The sequence below is a fragment of the Melanotaenia boesemani genome, chromosome 5 (assembly GCF_017639745.1).
Source record: "Melanotaenia boesemani isolate fMelBoe1 chromosome 5, fMelBoe1.pri, whole genome shotgun sequence".
In the NCBI taxonomy this organism is placed as follows: Eukaryota; Metazoa; Chordata; class Actinopteri; order Atheriniformes; family Melanotaeniidae; genus Melanotaenia; species Melanotaenia boesemani.
The window spans coordinates 5,127,739-5,146,837 of NC_055686.1; the positions used below are offsets into that span (position 1 = coordinate 5,127,739).

Sequence of the window (19,099 nt, forward strand, 5' to 3'; positions counted from 1 at the left end):
CCTTCAGCTTTACTTAATAGCTCTCGTCCATAAAGAGAGAGCTGATTTTTTTATTGGTTCAGATTTTCCTTCATTGTTTATCATCTTTGGAGATTGTAATGCTGAAGTATTTGACTATTATTTTAACTGGAATAGCACCGATATGAGTGTGTAAAATGTCTTTAACAGGGAGAATGTCACACTTATTCAGATTTCCATTCAAAGCAGACGCTTCAGAGAAGTTTCCAACAACAGAGAGGACAAAGGGGACTAAAGAAAAGAGAAGCTTCTTCATCCAGCTGGATGTTTTCATTTGTTTCTCATTAAATGTGAAGCCTTTAAAGGAATGCTGAGTGATTAGTAGGTGGAGAATTTCACCCACAATAAGGAAAAGATGAGGAGAGATGGGGCATCCCTGGTGAAGACCTCTTCTTCCTTCAGACCTGGTGATGTTCCCTGATGGAGCTGGAGTTTTATTATACAAGGTTTTTATTGTTTTTAAGAAGAAATGATTGAATAAGAAGAATCTGAGGGAGTCAAAGACGAAGTTATGAGATGCAGCATCAAAGGCTTTTTGAAGATCTAAGACTAGAATTAAAGGGGAACATCAATTAGATCTTTCTAGTTCATCAAGTGGATGACAGGCGGATGTTGTTAGAAACATGGCGACCGTTCATGAAGCCGCTTTGTGATTGGTGACTTCATTTAGGCCGAACTTTAAACCTTTTGCTAAACCAGAAGCAATAATTTTACAATCATTGTTTAAAGAGTGATTGGCCTCCAGTTATCACGGAGGAAAATCTCTTTATTTGCTTCTGGAATGAGAGCGAGTCCTTGTTGCCATGACGGCGGCCGTTCTTCTTTGTCAGCAGCTTCATTACAGAAGCTGGAGAAATATCTCCATTTCTCTGTCACACCTTTTATAAACTCAGAGGCTAAGCCCTCATTACCAGGAGATTTATGGTTTTTAGCTCTTTGATGCTTGTTAGAATCTCCTCCAAAGTTCATTTCTGAACATTTTCTGTCATCATTTCTGCTGTTTTTGGTTCTTTAATTGTTTCTAAAATGTTAGTTTTGGTAGAAGGTTGATAAAGTTTAGCATAAAAGTCTGTTATGTGTTTGGTTATGAGCTTATTGTCTTTGCAGATTGTGTCATTTATTTTCAGTTTGGTTCTACTGTTTACTTCAGCATTCCTTCTTTCTAAACTAAAAACACATTTAGTATTTCTCTCCTTCCTCCAACCATTCTTCCCAGAGTGAATGAAAGCTCCTTCAGCCCTCTCTGCAGGAACATCATCCAGTTCCTGCTGGAACTTTTCCAGCGTGAGAACGTGGACTTCATGGTTCAGGTTCTGAGCAGAGGGAAGCTCAGATATGTCTGTAATTCATTGGTTGGTTCTAGATTTTCTCACCCAAGCTTTTTCTTTCCACAGGAAACGGCTGGTTTTCATATTTTAGATTTTAGAAGTTTCCGGTGTTTTCCATCTTCTCTGCTTCCTAAAGCATCTGCCAGAACTTTTTAATAAGACTGTCCGTGTTCCAGATCAGCTCGTTATCATGAAGAAGAGAGTTGTTTCACTTCCAACAGCCCACATTTCTTTCTTCCTTCCCTTCTCTAGAATAAAAAGTTTAGTGTTATCGTGGTGTGATGGGTCATGATAGAAGGGGAGGTTTCTCTTCACAGACGTGGGGCTCAAGTTCTGCTGAGATCAACAATCAGTCCTTGATGTGATGTAAAACTTTTGTTTGTCCAAGTAAACTGTATGTTTGTTTTGTTCTGGTGCCTCCAAACATCCAAAAGTTGCATGCAGCTGCAGAAATGAACTAGTTTATTTTCAGGATTTGTGGTTTGAGGTGGGGATCGGTCGCAGGACTTAGACCAGACCAGACTGGAATGGCCTCCTAGAAGGATTTTAGCCAAAGGGAATTTCTGTATGAGAGCTGTGGTCGTTTCCTCTCATTCTTCCAGCATTAATGAGTGAGATGTGGAAGAGTTATAACCGTAGACATTTCCCAGTATAAACTCTTGGTCAGATATTTCAATAGTTACAATCAGCCAACGTCCATCTGAGTCTTTTAGATTCTTCTATTTGTCTCTGAGGAGGGCGACCCCAGCTGAGTGGTCTGGGCCATGTGACCACCAGGTGTCACTGCCCCTCTGAGTTTTCCACAACTTCATGTCATCTGCACAAGAACGACTTCTTGTAAAAAGATGATGTCTGCTTTGATTTCCCTACAAAACAAGAAGAAAGCTCTTCTCTTTACTTTGTTGCGTATTAATAGAAAGCAGCTTTAAATCATCACATGTGTGAGAACAGCTGGAACGGCTCCTAACAGCTTTTATACCTGTGAACCTGTGAAGAGTCAGTGTTGTGTAAAACACCGCTATGTGTTACCAACATCCATCACTTATGAAACAAGTTTAACTTCTAAGCCTGGATTGCTTTAACAGAACACATCATGAACGGATCCAGAGGGAAAGTTTTTAAAGATTTTTTTCATTTTTTTATGACAGTTTTGCTTATTTTTAAATCATTGATTTCATTGTGAACATATTCTAGTGATTTTTAAGTTCTTAAATCGTCTCCATGTTGCTGCTAATCAAACCTTCCAGTTTGTCTGCCTGTTCATTGATTCTGATGGTGCTGATAATATTTCTTTGTAGTTCCAGCAAGGAGGGATCCATGCTGTTACTGTTCTTGGGAGGCGGGCTGTTTAACGATGTGTCTGGGAGAGGCTTCAGGGTTATGTCTTCCTCTTCTTCCATGTTTATGCAGCTACATTTATCACTCACCTCAGAATATAAGTGGTTGTTTGGAGTCTTCAGAGTTTTGGTTGTCTTCTTTTTGTTCCCGCTGTTGGACATGTAAACTTATGTGTTCTTTAGCTTCTCCAACAGAGCTAGTTAGCTGGGGGACAAAAAGGGTCTAGAGTTTGTTTAGTGTCTTCACAGGATTTAGTTCTTTATCTGTACATAAATGTTTTAGGCTTTTATCAGGTGTGTAGCGATAAAAAATACAAAAATGCAGATGAATTTTACGACACATAAAACGTATGTCTTAACATGACGCCATCTTGGCTCCTCCCCTCTTCTTGTGGTTCTCTGACAGTCAGATTTGTTCCAGAAGCTGAGACAGAAATGTGAAGAGAAAGTTCAGGTTTTGTTCCAGAAGTCAGGAAAGCTCCTTCAGACTGAGTCCTTCACCAGTAAAGCAGCTCCACATCATGACTTTACCAAACAGAGTTGAAGCTTCACTGCATTTATCTCACACAGAGTCTCCATGTGGAGCAGCTGTTCTTCTTCTGTGGTGGTAAACAGCTGGATGCAGCAGCTTCAGTACATGTTCCTCCTGGAGCTGAGCTCAGTCGTGGTGGAGTTCAGCTTCAGATGGTTCAGATCAGAGAAGACTCATCAGATCTTCATGTTTCTGAGCTGATGTGTGTCAGACATGAAGACTGTGGAGGATCAGCCAGCGTCTGTTTAAGGAGTGGAGAGTTCTCAGCTCTCTGATCTTTATCTACTCCACTCTCTCCTCACTCATCCATTCATCTGATTCTTCCTCCTCAGCTTCTGACTTCTTCTTTGGTAGCTGCTCCAAATGTCCTGAAGAAGAAAACAGGTCTTCATCAGAAACTGGTTTCACTGGTTTCTGTCAGACGTGTGACGGACGTCAGGTGAGCTCAGGTCACCTGGTTGATCCACGTCCTCAAAGAAACTGCTGGAACTTCTTCTGTCTGAACACTGAGAGTCCTCCACCAGCATGAGACCCAGAGACCAGGATGAGACGGTCATGTGACCATCAGAGCTGCTGCTGCTGTCTGTACAGCTGATGGTGTTTGTTTCTCTCAGTCTACCAGGTGGAGGTGGAGTCAGAAGCGGAGTCTGTCCTGCTGCCCTGCAGAACCACAGTTCACCTGCCTGGAGACGCTAAAGTGGAGTGGAGGGATAATACCTACAGGAAGGTCCATGTGTATGAGAACAGTTCTGACCAGCCTGAAGAACAGCACCTGTTGTACAGAACAAGAACAGTGATGGAGAGAAACCCTCTACAATCTAGAAACCTCAGTCTGACTCTGAAACACCCCACAGATTATGACAGTAGGACCTTCACCTGCAGCGTCTACAGCAGGGAGGGAAACATCCTGATGGAGAAAGAAGTTCGTCTCACAGTCAGAGGTCAGTGGATTAAATCTGATGTTTGAGTATTTTTCCAATCAGCTGATCAGTTGTGATCAATACTGATCAGAGTGTGATTAGAAGGTGAAAGTGAAATGTGTGTGTTTGAGAGTAAATGTGATTGAATGAGTTCAGCATTTAGCTGCAGTCTCACAACGCTGCTCGTAGAGTTCTTGTTTGATTGGACCTTAGGACCGCACAGGAACCAGGACCAGTTCAAATATGAGATCTTTATTTAACTGGTCTTCAAAGTCCAGGACATAAAATAAGAACCTTAAAGCACAAACAGAGAACATGAAATATCATGTTCAACCACTTATATCATTATAATTATAATATTATTATAAAATATAACAATTAAAATAAAAATTACAATTATCTTGTAAAGAAAAGTGAAAATGTAGGAAAAATGTAGATTTTTTATTTTAACTTGGACTTTTATTCCAACATGTCCATTCTCATCTATTTAAAACATTTAAGATAACAAGTCAGAAATGGAGAAACAAAGAATCCTCACAACCTGAACACAGTGAATTCTGAACATCCCAAATATGCAGAAAACCTCCTGCTTTCTTTGTGAGTGTGTAAAAGTCAAATTCTACTTTAATTCGAGCAGCTAAAAGCCTCTTCAGCACCACAGTCCTGTGATGACGTATGGAGGGGGTTGGAGCGTGGGGAGGTGGGCTTTCCAAATTCCAAACTTCATCACTGAAAAATTTTCCATAAATGACTGAAATGCGGTGAAAAAACTCCGGACAGAAAAAAGTTTCTTGTTAAATGTCCTGATTAAACAGTTTTATTCAGTCGCCGCACATATTCTTAAAGTTCAGATCTCAGAAAACGTGGTGACGTTAACAAAGCCTGTAAAGAATAGTGAATCCATTTTAAGCCGTAATGCGACTTAGAAATGAAAATGACGTCAGATTCAGGCTGTTCAGCTGTGCGCGTTCCAGTGATGTGCACGGCTTTATCAACGTAACACCGCAGTGAGAGAAACACTCCGGTTGCTCCTCAGTGGAGAGCGAGTGTTTCACCTCCTGGTAGAGTTTAAAACACAAACAAATAAAACTGGGTGTGTTTTCAGGTGGTAATTTTTCAAGCAGTTTAAGTGAAGCATTGCACCTTACACACAAGGCAAGGCAGTTTATTTGTACAGCACATTTCATATACAGGACCATTCAAAGTGCTTTACATAAAACAAAGACATTACAGATATTTAGAATAGTAAAAGGCATCAACACATAATCACAATAAAATAATAAATTACATTAAAATGATTAAAAGCAAGATAAATTTAAAAAATTACCGTGCAGATTTCATGCATAGGTGCATGAGAAAAGAAATGTTTTTAACCTGGATTTAAAAATGTCTACATTTGGGGAAAGTTTAATCTCCACTGGCAGTTTGTTCCATTTGTTTGCAGCATAACAGCTAAATGCTGCTTCTCCATGTTTAGTCTGGACTCTGGTCTGGACTAGTTGACCAGAGTCTTTGGATCTAAGAGCTCTGCTAGGTTTATATTCTCTGAACATAACACAGATGTATTCTGGGCCTAAACCATTCTGGGATTTTTAAACAAGCACAAGGGTTTTAAAATCTATTCTGTGACTGACTGGAAGCCAGTGTAAAGATTTCATAACTGGTGTGATGTGTTCAGATCTCTTAGTCCTGGTTAAAACTCTAGCAGCAGCGGTCACACACCCAGGTCATTGTAATAATCACTGCTGATGTAAATATATACATTTTCTTTAATTCTAGGAGTCATTTTTGCCAATGTGGCCGTGAAATGGGTATTAAATTCTGTTCCAAGTTGTCTTAAAAAGGTCTTAAAAAGTCTTAAATTTAACTTGTAAAAACCTGTAGGAAGCCTGGAATGAGTCAACTAAACGTGTGCACCCAGTTAGTTAACCACCCAGCCAAAGCTGCTAATAAAATGTCAAATATAAAAGAAATGGTCATTGTTACAAATAAAGTGTATGTTAAATTAACTGAAATAAAGAAAAAGGTTTCCAGACCGAGCTCACATCACAACATGGAACGTTCCAGAATTGGAGGACATTTTACGTCCCACCTGTAAAATATCAAGTAATGTGTGTACAGTACACTAATACATGCACTGCTTGTGTAAATTCTACTTTTCTTGAGGAAAAATGTAAATATAGTTGTTGGAAGATTTGTTCCAAAATATTATTCAGGCTACCATATAGACCTCAAGCACCCTCTAAAATGTCCTTTTTCTCATGTCCTTACTTCTAGACGACAAACTTGCATGTCAAATAAAACCATTGGAATAAGATTTTACTGCACTTGTTTTGGACGATCTTGTCTAAGTGTTTTATTATTGGAACAGTTAACTTAATAATCAGCATATCTTAAATAACAGTAATAATGTGCTGAAGTTGTTCCACAACATGCGTGCAGCCCTGTTACTAAAACCTACTGAGCATGGCAGAAGAAGAAAAACAGTGGGTCACATGACACAGGGGAAAGCACTCATCAAGATTTATGCTAACAGCATGGACAGACCAAGGTTCAGGTTTCTCTGCAGATTTTTCATATTTTCTCAAACATTGCAGCCGTGACTGAGTGTGTCGCTCTAACCAAAGCAACCCTGTTACTCAGTTGTTATTTTCTTTATTATTTAATATAACCAACTCTGTCCTCAATGTTAACAGTAACATTACATTTCACAGCTAGCATATTGTCGCTAATACAAGCTAACGTTAGCATTGATTTTCAACCCTGTTACTTTAATTGCAGGAACAGGGTTGCATCTATTTCAGTTCACTCAGAAGGGCCAATCCATTACCTAAAGTAAGATTAAATGTGTGTATAGGAGCCAATTATTGTAGATGTTGTATGTACCCAGTAGGGGGCACTGTATTGTTACCTGGAAAGGTAATAGACAAGGGTATATAAGAGGAAGACGTCATTACGTCACCAGGTGTTTTGACCCGGAAGGGCAAAAAGGTTTTTGATCGCAGTGGCGCGAGTTAACAAAACTGTATTGTCTGTCTTGAAATGCATGATTGCAGAATAAATAGAAAAGGTCTGCATAGCAATTAGAAATGGACATTTATTATTGGTTTAATGACAGCGACAAGGCGCGTCAACCACCACCGAGTCAAACATTCTCAGTGCTCTGCAATAGGCTTAGCTCCTTTAACATTAGTCAAAAACCTTTTCTGTTGGAACTTTGTGGATTACTTCGGCACTTTGGCACGGATCGGAGTACGGAGGACAAGGTTAGCTGCTGGATCGGATTGGAAAACGTCTGCGGTAGAGGTGAAGGGGAACGTTGGAGCAACGGTGCGACGGCTGAGCTGGATATGGAGCATCTGACAACCTGTTCACTGGATTACCTGTTTACCGGACGACAGCAAGGCGCCCAATGCATCGAGGTATTTGTAGCGCTACACAATATGGCCTGTTAAATGTGTGCACACAAAATTGGGTATAAATCCAATGCATTGGTTCCCGAAGTGGAGTAGCAATAAACTGTGCGCGTTCTTTCGCCGCAGATTGTAACCGGATTGACGTTTCATAATGGAGACGCGCGATGAAGTGTCTGACATTAACTTAACCGGAGCTGATGTGCAAACTGACAAAGCATTTAGTAGTGAGTTTGACTATGACGCAGCACAAACTGAAAAACGCGTGGTTAAGCTTACGTCAAAGGCGCTTGCCAATGAATTGGAAAGATTGCAATCTGGTAGAAAGGCAAAATTAAATAAAGCAGCGAACATAAGGAAAACAATACAAGAGTTGATGTTAAAACAAGATAAAACACAGGTGCAAAATGCTCTTGAACAATTGATTGAAGTGTGTGGTGATGTGATAAAAATGCATAACTCTTTGCTGGGTTTACTGCCTCGAGATGAAAAGGAAAAACATGATGTATGGTTTAAAGCAAAAATGTTATCTGTTAATGAGTGTATTGCTAATACAAAAGGATGGATCTCATGTGATGAAGGAAATGCTAATGAAAATTATGTTGTTGTGGATGACATTAATCCTGAGGATAGTGTTTCTAACATCAGCAAACGCTTAAGTCATAGGAGCCATCACAGTGGCAGGTCAAGCACCACATCTTCTGCTGTCAGAAAGGCTGCAGCAGAAAAGGCTGCACTTGTTGCTCGTGCTGCAGCATTAGCAGCCAAGCATGCTTTGGAGGAGCAGGAACAGCAGCTGAGGAGGAAAAGAGAGCAACTTGATTTGGAAGCTGAGATAGCTGCATCAACAGCTAAGTTGGCTGTATTACAAGCTCCAGACAAAGGAAGTTCTTCTCAAGGTCTCACCAATGGTATGAACTCATACTTGGAAAAAGGAAAACCGAATCCATCAAGATGTTAAATCCTTTGGCAACAGAATATCAACCTGAAGCAAGTAAACCAGCTCAACAAAGGGATTCAACACAATGTTCATTACAACCTTATAAAACTCTATCAAAGGATGTGCGACCAAAGGAAATGCAGCAATGGGCTACAGCAGCATCAAGGCAACAGTGCAACTACAAAAGACCAAATCAGGAAAACATGTTGGGAGCATCACAGCATTTTCAACAGACATCTTCTCATCAACAAAGCATTCTGAATCAACCTGGAGAAATGCTCACCATTATGCACAAGCAAAATGAAATTACAGCAGCTTTGGTGCAGCAGCAGCATTTGACAACACTGCCACCACGAGATATTCCAATATTTGATGGGGATCCTCTCCAATACAAAACATTCATTAAAGCCTTTGAGCAAGGAGTGGAGAAAAAGGCTGGGAAGGCAGACTGTCTGTATTATTTGGAGCAGTTCACCAGAAGGCAGCCACGTGAGTTGGTGCGTAGCTGTCAGCACATGACTCCTGTTGTGGAATTTTATTATCAAAGATCACACACTAAGTGAGAATCAAACAGAGTATTTTATTAAGAGCTGATCAGCAATGAGAGTCACACAGTCAAACAGTTTTGGCTGAGCAAATCCGCAGAAACACACATGGGCTTGGTTAATATAGACTCGCATGACGTGATGGCATCAAGGTCGTTGGTTGCAAATCTTCAGTACATTGTCTGCAAACCCTGCACAGCCTGGTACAATGTTTTCTAAAGACTGTTATCAACATCTGCGATGGGGAGGAGAGCTCACTAAATATTATCTGGGTACAAGTCGTTCTCCTCCCCAGTGAAGCATAAGTCAAGGTTGTTAATAATACAAAAGGTAAATTATAGAGTATAAGGGCTATGTGTATAAATTTTCCATTACACTCCAGAGCGCGGCTACGCAGTGGCAAAGGATCTTCTTCAGAAGCATTTTGGAAACCAGTACAAAATTGCATCTGCTTATATGGAAAAAACGCTGACTTGGCAAATAATAAAATCTGAGGATGTTAAACCATTTCAAACTTATGCATTGTTCTTGAGAGGATGCTGCAATGTGATGGAGGAGCTTCAGTACATGCAGGAGCTGGATATGCCAGTAAACATGAGAGTTATTATATCCAAGTTGCCCTTTAAATGGAGAGAGCAATGGAGGACAATAGCTCATGACATAATGGAGACAACAAATCAGCCAGCTTGCTTTAATTACCTGGTCATGTTTATTGAGCGTCATGTCAGCAGTCTTTCTGATCCACTGTTTGGAGAAATAAAGGATTCACCTAATACTGCTGGCGGGAAGACCTTTTCTGGTTTTATAACACAACCTAGAACCAGAATAAAGGGAAACATTGTGGCCACCACTGTAACATCTATGGAAACACCAGAGGGAGACAAAGAGTCAACATCCCAGCAAGAAAGGATTAAAAGGGCTGGATGTCTTTGTTGTGGTCAAAATCATTCTTTGGAGGAATGCAACCAGTTCAAGGAGAAGAAACACAAGGAAAAGATTCACTTTTGCTTTGCCTGTCTACGTGTAGGACACGAGCCGTGAATGTGCCAGGCGCATGACATGTAAAGTTTGTGGCCAAACCCATCCCACTGTGCTTCACATTAAAAGACAACCAACATTGGAACACCAGGGAACATTTACCCAGCCAACTTCATCTCAAACATGTGGACATACAGGGGCCGGTCAGGATCGGTGTGTATTGCCCATCCTCCCTGTAAAGGTCAGAAGTGCAAAGGGAAATCATTTCATACAAACTTATGCCTTTTTGGATTCCGGAAGTTCAGCAACATTTTGCTCGGAACATCTAATGCAGCAACTGAAAGTCACAGGGAGAAAAACAAACGTTTTGTTGAGCACAATGGGACAACAAGCAGTGGTTCAAGCCTACTCGCTGACTGGTTTGGAGGTTTCTGGTCTGAACAGTAACAACTATCATGTTCTTCCAGAAGTTCTCACACAGACAAAAATGCCAGTCAATGTTGACAACATGGTTACACCTGAAGAGCTTGCAAAACGGTCATATTTGTCCAAGATTAACATCCCAAAGACAAAAGCAACCGTCGACCTGTTGATTGGTACCAACTCCCCCAAAATATTAGAACCATGGGAAGTCATTAATAGTTGCGGAAATGGTCCGTATGCTATTCAGACGGTGCTGGGGTGGGTGGTCAATGGCCCACTGACTGGTAACAGTGGTGCGTCAGAGGTGGAGCTGCCCTTGGCTACTGTAAATAAGATCTCTGTTTGTAAGTTTGAGGAAATGCTGGTCAAACAGTACAACCATGAGTTTAATGAAAAAAAACCAAAGGAGAATGAGATGTCCAGAGAAGACCTCAGATTTTTAAAAATCATGAAGCATTCAGCAGTACTTCAAGAGGGAAGATATTGTTTGAAATTGCCCTTTAAGAATGAAGAAGTGCATCTGCCTAACAACATTGCAGTGGCTAAGCAAAGGATCCAAGGTCTGAGGAAAAGATTCCTGAATAATAAACAACTACATCATGAGTACACCGAGTACATGAACATGCTCATTAGTAAAAACTACGCAGAACAAGTGCCTCAGGAACAACTCCACTGTAAGAACGGGAAAGTGTGGTACATTCCCCACCATGGCGTTTACCATCCAAGGAAAAAATCTTTGCGTGTGGTGTTTGATTGTGGAGCCACATTTCAAAGTGCATCATTAAACGGTGAACTGTTGCCAGGCCCTAATCTTACCAGCTCGTTGCTTGGAGTTCTGCTTCGTTTCAGAAAGGAACCTGTGGCCTTTGTTGGTGATATCCAAGCTATGTTCCATCGTGTGAGAGTTGTTGAAGAAGATAGAGATTTTCTTTGCTTTCTGTGGTGGCCAGATGGGGACATCACTCAGGACTTCATAGAGTATCGAATGACTGTACATCTATTCGGAGCTGCATCATCTCCTAGTTGCGCAAGTTATGCTCTGAGGAAAACAGCTGATGATAACCAGTCTATATTTTTGGATGAGGTGGTTCAGTCCATCAAACAAAATTTCTATGTGGATGACTGTTTGAAGAGTTCAGCCACAGAAGGAGAAGCCATCCAAATGATTATGGATCTTACTGCTTTGTGTCAGAAAGGAGGATTCCACTTGGAAAAATGGATCAGCAACAGTCGTGCTGTATTGCAGGCCATCGCAGAAGATCAAAGAGCCAAGGACCTAAAGGAGTTATATCTGGCCCGAGATAAACTGCCAGTGGAAAGAGTTCTGGGTCTACAATGGTGTGTGGAGACGGACTCATTCAGATTCAAAATGGATATGAAACAACAGTCTCTGACCTGACGTGGCATGCTGTCAGTTACCAGCTCTGTGTATGACCCGCTAGGTTTTCTAGCACCAATCACTTTACATGCCAAGATGATGCAACAAGAGCTCTGTAGGAGAGGTTGTGGATGGGATGAAGATTTACCAAATGACATCTTGCCTCAGTGGAAAAGGTGGTTGGAGGGCTTGGATCGACTAACTGCATTCAGCGTGGAACGATGCATCAAACCAGTGAGTTTTGGAAAGATAAAGCATGCTCAACTACATCACTTTGCAGATGCCAGTGAAAAAGGATATGGAACCGTGACATACATACGGATGTTGAATCAGAAAAATGACATCCAGGTTGCTTTCCTGCTCGGTAAAGCCAGAGTGGACACCACTGAAGACTGTAACTATTCCCAGACTGGAGTTAACAGCAGCTGTCCTTGTTTCCAGAGTGGATTTATTGCTAAAGACAGAGTTGGACTTTCTGGTGGAGGAGTCAGTCTTTTGGACGGACAGCACATCTGTGTTGAAATACCTGAACAACAAGGACAGACGGTTTCATACATTTGTGGCCAACAGAATTTCAACCATCAGAGAAACATCTGAACCCTCACAATGGAGACATGTTGGCTCAAAGGATAATCCAGCGGATGACGCATCGAGGGGAATGAAGATCTCTGAGTTTCTGAACAGTAGCAGATGGCTGGAAGGTCCCACATTTCTTTGGAGGCATGAGAAGGAATGGCCTAAAACTGTGTTGGATGTCTCAATGGATTCTGATGATCAAGAGCTCAGAAGGGAGACGACAGTAAATGCCATCAAGGTGTGTGACATCTCCAGCCCAACTGACCAGCTTATAACCTACTTTTCAGACTGGAGGAAACTCAAATTCGCAGTTGCCTGGATCCTCAGATTAAAGGCTATTTTGTTGGATCAAAGCAGCTTGAAGAAGCAAGGACATCAGGTTGATTCAAGTCTAGTTAATGGAAAGGGGGTTACATCAACAACTAGGAGTGGCATTCTGACTCTAGATGAGTTATCGGCTGCAGAGAACGCCATAATCTGCTATTGTCAGCGACAGACATTTGGCGAGGAAATTTCTGCTCTGTCAAAGGGAGGAACAGTGAGTAGACAGAGTCCCATATATAGGCTGGATCCAGTTCTGGAAGATGGGCTTCTGCGAGTTGGAGGAAGACTGAGCAGGGGAGCAATGCCAGAAGAAACCAAGCATCCGCTCATTCTTTCCAAATACCAGCACATCTTGTTGTGGAATTTTTAGTTATCAAAGATCACACACTAGGTGAGAATCGAACAAAGTATTATTTATTAAGAGCTGATCAGCAATGAGAGTCCCACAGTCAAAGGAGTTTGTCTGCGTGAGTCTGGGGAGATACAAGTGAGCTTGGTTAATATACTAGGAATGAACTGATAACATCACAGTAGGTCATTGTTGTAAATTCCTCACAGCCTGGTACAAAGAAGAAAAGTAAAAAGGGGGAAGGGGAGCTCACTAAATCCTTATCTGGGTACACAGTCATTCTCCTCCCTCAGTCAAACATAAGCCAAGCTTTAACAATGCAAAGTGTAGTCTACAGAATATAAGGGTATGTGTATAAATTTTCCATTACAATCCACCCCTTTGATTAAAATGCAACATATTAATCACACATAAAGAGAAAATTTACTCAAAGAACTTCAAACCACCATATGGAGAAATACAAGAACCACTAGTAAGCCAGTCCCAGAGATCAGTAAGGGCATCATGGATCACAGACAAGTTAACAGATGTATCAGGGACAAAGGTACAACATTGATCTCCAATCAGATCACAAGTGTCACTTTGTGTAGCTAATAAAAATCAAGAGCCATCCTGTTTTATAGAGACATTATTCTCAAAGCCTAAACTTCTTTTTGCAGCAAACTAAAGCCAGAATCCACTAAAGAGGTTAAATTTTCCAAAGAGATTGATAGATCTTCCACAGTCCATGCTAGTTCCCCAACCCCCCCAACCAGGGCAAAGCCATCATAAATCCTTTCATCTGTGGAGAGAAGATACCGCGTTTAACAGATGGGGGTGATAAAAGGGGTCAGGAAAAGGCCGTAATGTTTAAACACAACAACTCTTAAGCCTCACTCTGTAGAAAGAGAACAGTCAGGGAATAATCACAAGAATTTAAGGTGAACGAGTCAGAGCATTTGGGGCAAGGTGAGGATATACATGAGACTGGAATAATACGCTGACAAACTAGAGTGTCCTAAAAAGAATAGTGCATCTGTCCCGTTTCGCTAAAAACAGAGAGATGGAGAAAAATATGATCTCTTAAGCGGAAAACAGTTCTGGATAAAACACATGTGGAGTTTGTATTGTTGGAAAATTCAGCGTTGTCATGATGCTGAAGGGTGTGGTCATCTCGGCGGTGCCTCCTCAAAGAGGGTGCTTCTGTCCCCTGCAGTCATCTGGCGGGTTGGGACGAAGCTAGGGTGCACTGTGTTGGGCGAGGACCGGTTGGGTCCAGGTACCAGAGGAGGAAGGCGACAAGGATGAAGAGGATGACGCACGACCATCCCCTCCCGGCAGCCTGGGTGTACTTCATGTTGTCACGTGGAGAATGGACTATCTCGCACGGGGCTGACCTCAGGGATTATTCTGCCCTGTGGTTGAGAGGTCAGCTGGAGCTCGGGTTGGTGTACCTTGGAACCTCCTACAGTGGGATGTGTGAATCCACGTGGACCTTTCAGCGACCTTCACTGCTGTATGAGTGACCAACAGGACCTGGAATGGACCCAGTCACCTTTCAAAACGCCAGTGCTTTCTTCTCGTCTCCCTGACCAAGATCCAGTCTCCCGGAACCAAGGAGTGGAGCAGATCTGATGCTGGCGTGGCAGGCCTTCCTTAGCCACACTGTGCACCTGTGAGAGAACTTTGGACAAATTTTAGCAATAAGCAAGCATGTTACCTTCACAGTATGTGGTAGACACGGAGAGTCCTGGGGGATCCAGACTAGTGTGAGGAGGTCTGCCAAACAGAATCTCAAATCTTGCTGAGGTTCGTTTCGGGCACATTTCCTCATTCTCATGTGCGAGTGGGAAGGCTTTAGGCCAGGACTGTCATGGCCCACGCTCATCCTCACCCCTGGTTTCCTGTTGACCATATTTGACACACCCTTGGTCACCGCAATCAGGACGGCGCAGCTAGAAGACACCTACTCATCATCTCACCTGCTCTGAAACTCCACTCAGACCTCCAGTCGCTTTCATTATCTTGTCTGCACCTTGTGCTAACTCAGCTAACCTTCGAAACCTTCTCTCTCTTCCCAAGAACCCATACCTGGACCAGACCGTGCCGCGAAGATCCCAGTCTGCCCGCTCCAGCCGTACTCCCAACTAACCTGACTTTTCCTCTGCACAATAAAGTATTCTTTGATCATTCTCAGTTTTCAACTTTCCTTTAATCCATACATCAAGCCCTGACAAGGACAATCCTGTTTCTTCACAACATTTTGCCAGCTTACCTTACAAAACGGTATTTTCACGCTCGATTGCTCCGCCTGATTTGTGGGTGATAAGCACAATGAGTCTTAAGCTGGAACCCCAACAGTCCACTTACCTCTTTCAGGGCTGCATTGACAAAGTATGAACCAGTGTCAGATGAGACCTTAACTGGAATCCCCATCTTGGAACGATCTCAGTCACCAGAGCCTTAGCCACGACTGAACTTGTAGCATGCTTTGCTGAAAAAGCTTTAACCCATTTTTGGCCACATGTCAACCATGACTAAACAATATTTCTTATCTTCTGCAAGTGTTAACTCAATGAAATCCATCATCACGTGATCAAAAATGCTGATTAGGTGGTGTATGACCAGCTGGAGGGCAGGCAAGAGGGCGGGCTGTATTGTAGCCTGCACAGATCAAACATTTTTGCAGTACTGTTCAGCCACCACAGTGAAGCCTTTTGTAAACCAAGATGTTATAGAAGATACCATCCCCCCTTTTGGCACATGGTCCACCCCATGTGACAACTTAGCAAACTAGGGGAAAAAATTGACAAAGAAGACAAGGTCTTCCATCAGTAGAGCGCACAATACCTGCAGAACGAGAGGTGCATGGTGGAATAGTCAATTTACCAAAAAACTGACATACTTTCCATTTTTGTTAATATGTGACAGTATCCCAGGTAAGAGTAAAATCGTACACAAAACATTAAAATTCTTGTATACTTGAATCCTGGAGTTGCTTGTTCTGGCTTCCTCCTGTGAAACAATCCTCATCAGTACAAGCACATGTGTACAAGTTTAATTTTCTCCACCTGTAAAAGTTCTATCTCAAAATGTCATAAGGGTCAAAGCCATTTTTGATTTTAAAATGCACATACACATATTTTACAAAAAGAGATGTAGAGTAGACGTCTCCTCCTCCTGTAAACAGATTATCAGACCTTCTTTTCATGACAATAAATGTGTGTAACTGTTAATGGCAGCAGAATTAACAGCATTATAAAACATCAATCAGCCCTCTGTGGAAACAATCCTGGATAAGAACCTGCTGTAAGGAAAGTTCATTCAATATCAGTCCATCAGTGGTTTGTCGTCAGGTCAGAGTCAGAAAACTTTGTCAAAGTCACGTCAGTAGTTCTGCGCAGAAAGGCCAAATCAGAGCAGGTCAATTTTTCCTGCATTCATGAGGATCCTTAAAGTTCATTTTGAAATTGTTTGGAAAACATTAATTGTTTTTGAGATTTTTATTATTAATGCTTTCAACTCCAAGATGATATGGACGTAAACCCAATTGGAATTTCTATGAATAATGTGTCCATCATCAGCCAAATTTGCTCGAGCAGCGCTTTCCTCTTTTAGTCTTTTACAAATCCCTTTTTTCATTATTATTATTTGTATAAGAGAATCAGTTTAAAATATCCATGGATATCAGACCAATATAAAACAAGTTTTAATTTTCTTCTGGTATCTCAATGGTCATCTTATAGTGCATTTTCCTGTTTTAATGCAGAGCTAACAATGACCTAAAAGTAATTTTATCTGCCTCAACATTTGTTGTTTAAGTGTTTAAGGTTTTCTTTGTTTTACTTAAAGTAATTTGCATACAGTTACATCTGATAACAGTAAATAGAGGAGCTCCTTTAACGTCATTTAATTTATACATCAGCATTTTCTTTAGGTCATAGGAAATTTCCTCTAAGCAATTTATTTATTGATTCATCTGTTTTCAGACAGATGTCAGATCCTTAGTTAGCTTGACTGAAAAATAAATCTATTATGTCTTCAGTTTGTATCTTTAAAACTGTTTCAGATTCAATCCTTGTTTAATATAGATTATAGATACCATACCAAGAGTACTAAAACCTTAACTTAAGCCATTTGTGAAAGATAAAAATTTAAAATAATCAGGACCCAGAGACACATGAACGGTTTTGGTGCAAATCACGCACACACTTAAGGTTTTCAGGAAATCAGGGGACTTGCAGTTTGCATCACCACACAGAACCAAGCAGGGAAACTGCCATTCAGTATTACAGAAATGTACATAAGAATCAGTATGTTGGCATTTCCACCTCTGGCAGGAAGGTTTTACTCACTCTCACTACTTCAGCTGTAGTAATGAGAGAGAAACCATCTTATCTGATCCTGGGTCAACGGTTAGACGGGTAATGTAGAGAAAATATAAATTCATGTGTCAGTGAGTAACCATTAGAATGCATCTAGAGGGATAAAATAAACAAAATATTATTTTCACCCCGTTTTACTCATTTCTTTCTTTTATAAAACAATGAGCCGATCAGTGTTGGATAACTGAGGAAAGGTTGTTGTCACCAGCTCACTAAACATGTTCTGTTCTTTCTAAATCATGAAAACAAACAAGACAGGGTTAGTAGCTCATCATGTCATGTTATGTGATGTCAGTAGCAAGCAAGTACTTCGTTGCAGTGAGCGTGCGTGTATTTGTGCATGTAAATGTGTCTCTCGTTCCAGCTGTGAACGAGTCTATTGTGTGTGAAATGTCTAGAAGTGAAGCTTTCTTCTGTTTACTCTTTAGCACTTTCTTTCCATAAAAGATGTAGATCTGCTTAACTTCACTAAAGATTTTGAATGAAATCATTAATTATTTCGGGTAAGAAATCAGAACAATCTCACCATCATTGTTTTAACTGGTCACATGACTGCTTCATCTCCGAGTCAGCTCTGCCGTGGATCAGTCAGATGGCCAACCGCCTTTTGATTTTTATGGCCAATGACCCTTTTTCACCACATGGATGTTCTCTCTCTGGTCAGTAGAATCGGATGGTGTTTCACCCTTGGGTCCCAGCACCCACCTCTCTGTTCGCCCCGCAAAGTCCAGCGGCCACGCCACCTCGGAGCTGGTCGAAGAGCTCTTGTCCTGGTTTGTCCTCTGAATAAACGCATGATCAGGAGCGTTGTGAAGGATGGTGTTCTACCATCCAAAAACAGATGTTTACATGTCCATCAGACATCTGGTTTCAGTCTCTTTGAAACTAGAAGCAGAGGAACTCTGGTGGTAAATGCTGGATATCAGATGTCTTTGTTTCTTCTCTTGAATCTTGTAGAACTTCAGGTGGTGTTGGTAGATATGGCATCCGTATCAGTTCGTAGGACATGGTGGTGATAGAAATTTTATATATATATATATACATATATATATCAGTGGGTCTCTGCTGACTTTTATCCAGGCGGAAGAACTGATTCGGGTCAGGTATGCAGCCTGTGAGCTTCAGGAGAGGGTGTCTCCGACGGCGACGGAGGAAGGAGGAAAAGAAGGAAAAGAAAATAGGGGTCAATATTTATCCTACAGAGATTATGTATGTGTCTGAGGAAAGCTGCAAGTGTTTTCTCTCAGAGATTTGACAATGCTAAAAATAAATCTTCAGTGTGTATATAAGCAAAAGCATTCTTCATTGTAAGCAAAGTGTCGTTCAGATTTAACAGATCTAATTTCCTTTAAGGTAAAATTATTTATGTTTTACAAGTTTAAAAGAACACACAAATTAAGTAGAAAGAAAGCAATAAAATTAAAGTATTGTGATGAAGGTGTCCATAAGAAAGGAATGAAATTCTTATAAAAATATTTTATAAATGCAAATACAAGCCAGCTGAGACTCAAAAAACTATAGTTTTTCAGATAGACTTATGGATAAAATGTTCTATTTTTCTTTCCAAACAGACAACCAGCTTTTACAACCCGAAAGTGTCCTTAAGTATTCTGGAGCAGAGCAAAACATTTCCTCAGCCTGATCAGATCATTTTTCATTATCTGGATCTTTTCC

The 19,099-nt window shown here is 41.1% G+C and overlaps 1 protein-coding gene across 4 annotated transcripts in view; it reads left to right on the forward strand.

Moving 5' to 3' along the window:
• LOC121640440 (butyrophilin-like protein 2) overlaps positions 1–19,099 on the forward strand; it is a 65,330-nt gene that overhangs the window by 36,249 nt on the left and 9,982 nt on the right. For all 4 annotated transcript variants that reach the window (XM_041986192.1, XM_041986195.1, XM_041986194.1 and 1 more), the window contains one exon: positions 3,830–4,156. In XM_041986192.1, coding sequence (XP_041842126.1) covers positions 3,830–4,156 — 327 coding nt within the window. The remainder of the gene's footprint in view (positions 1–3,829; positions 4,157–19,099) is intronic.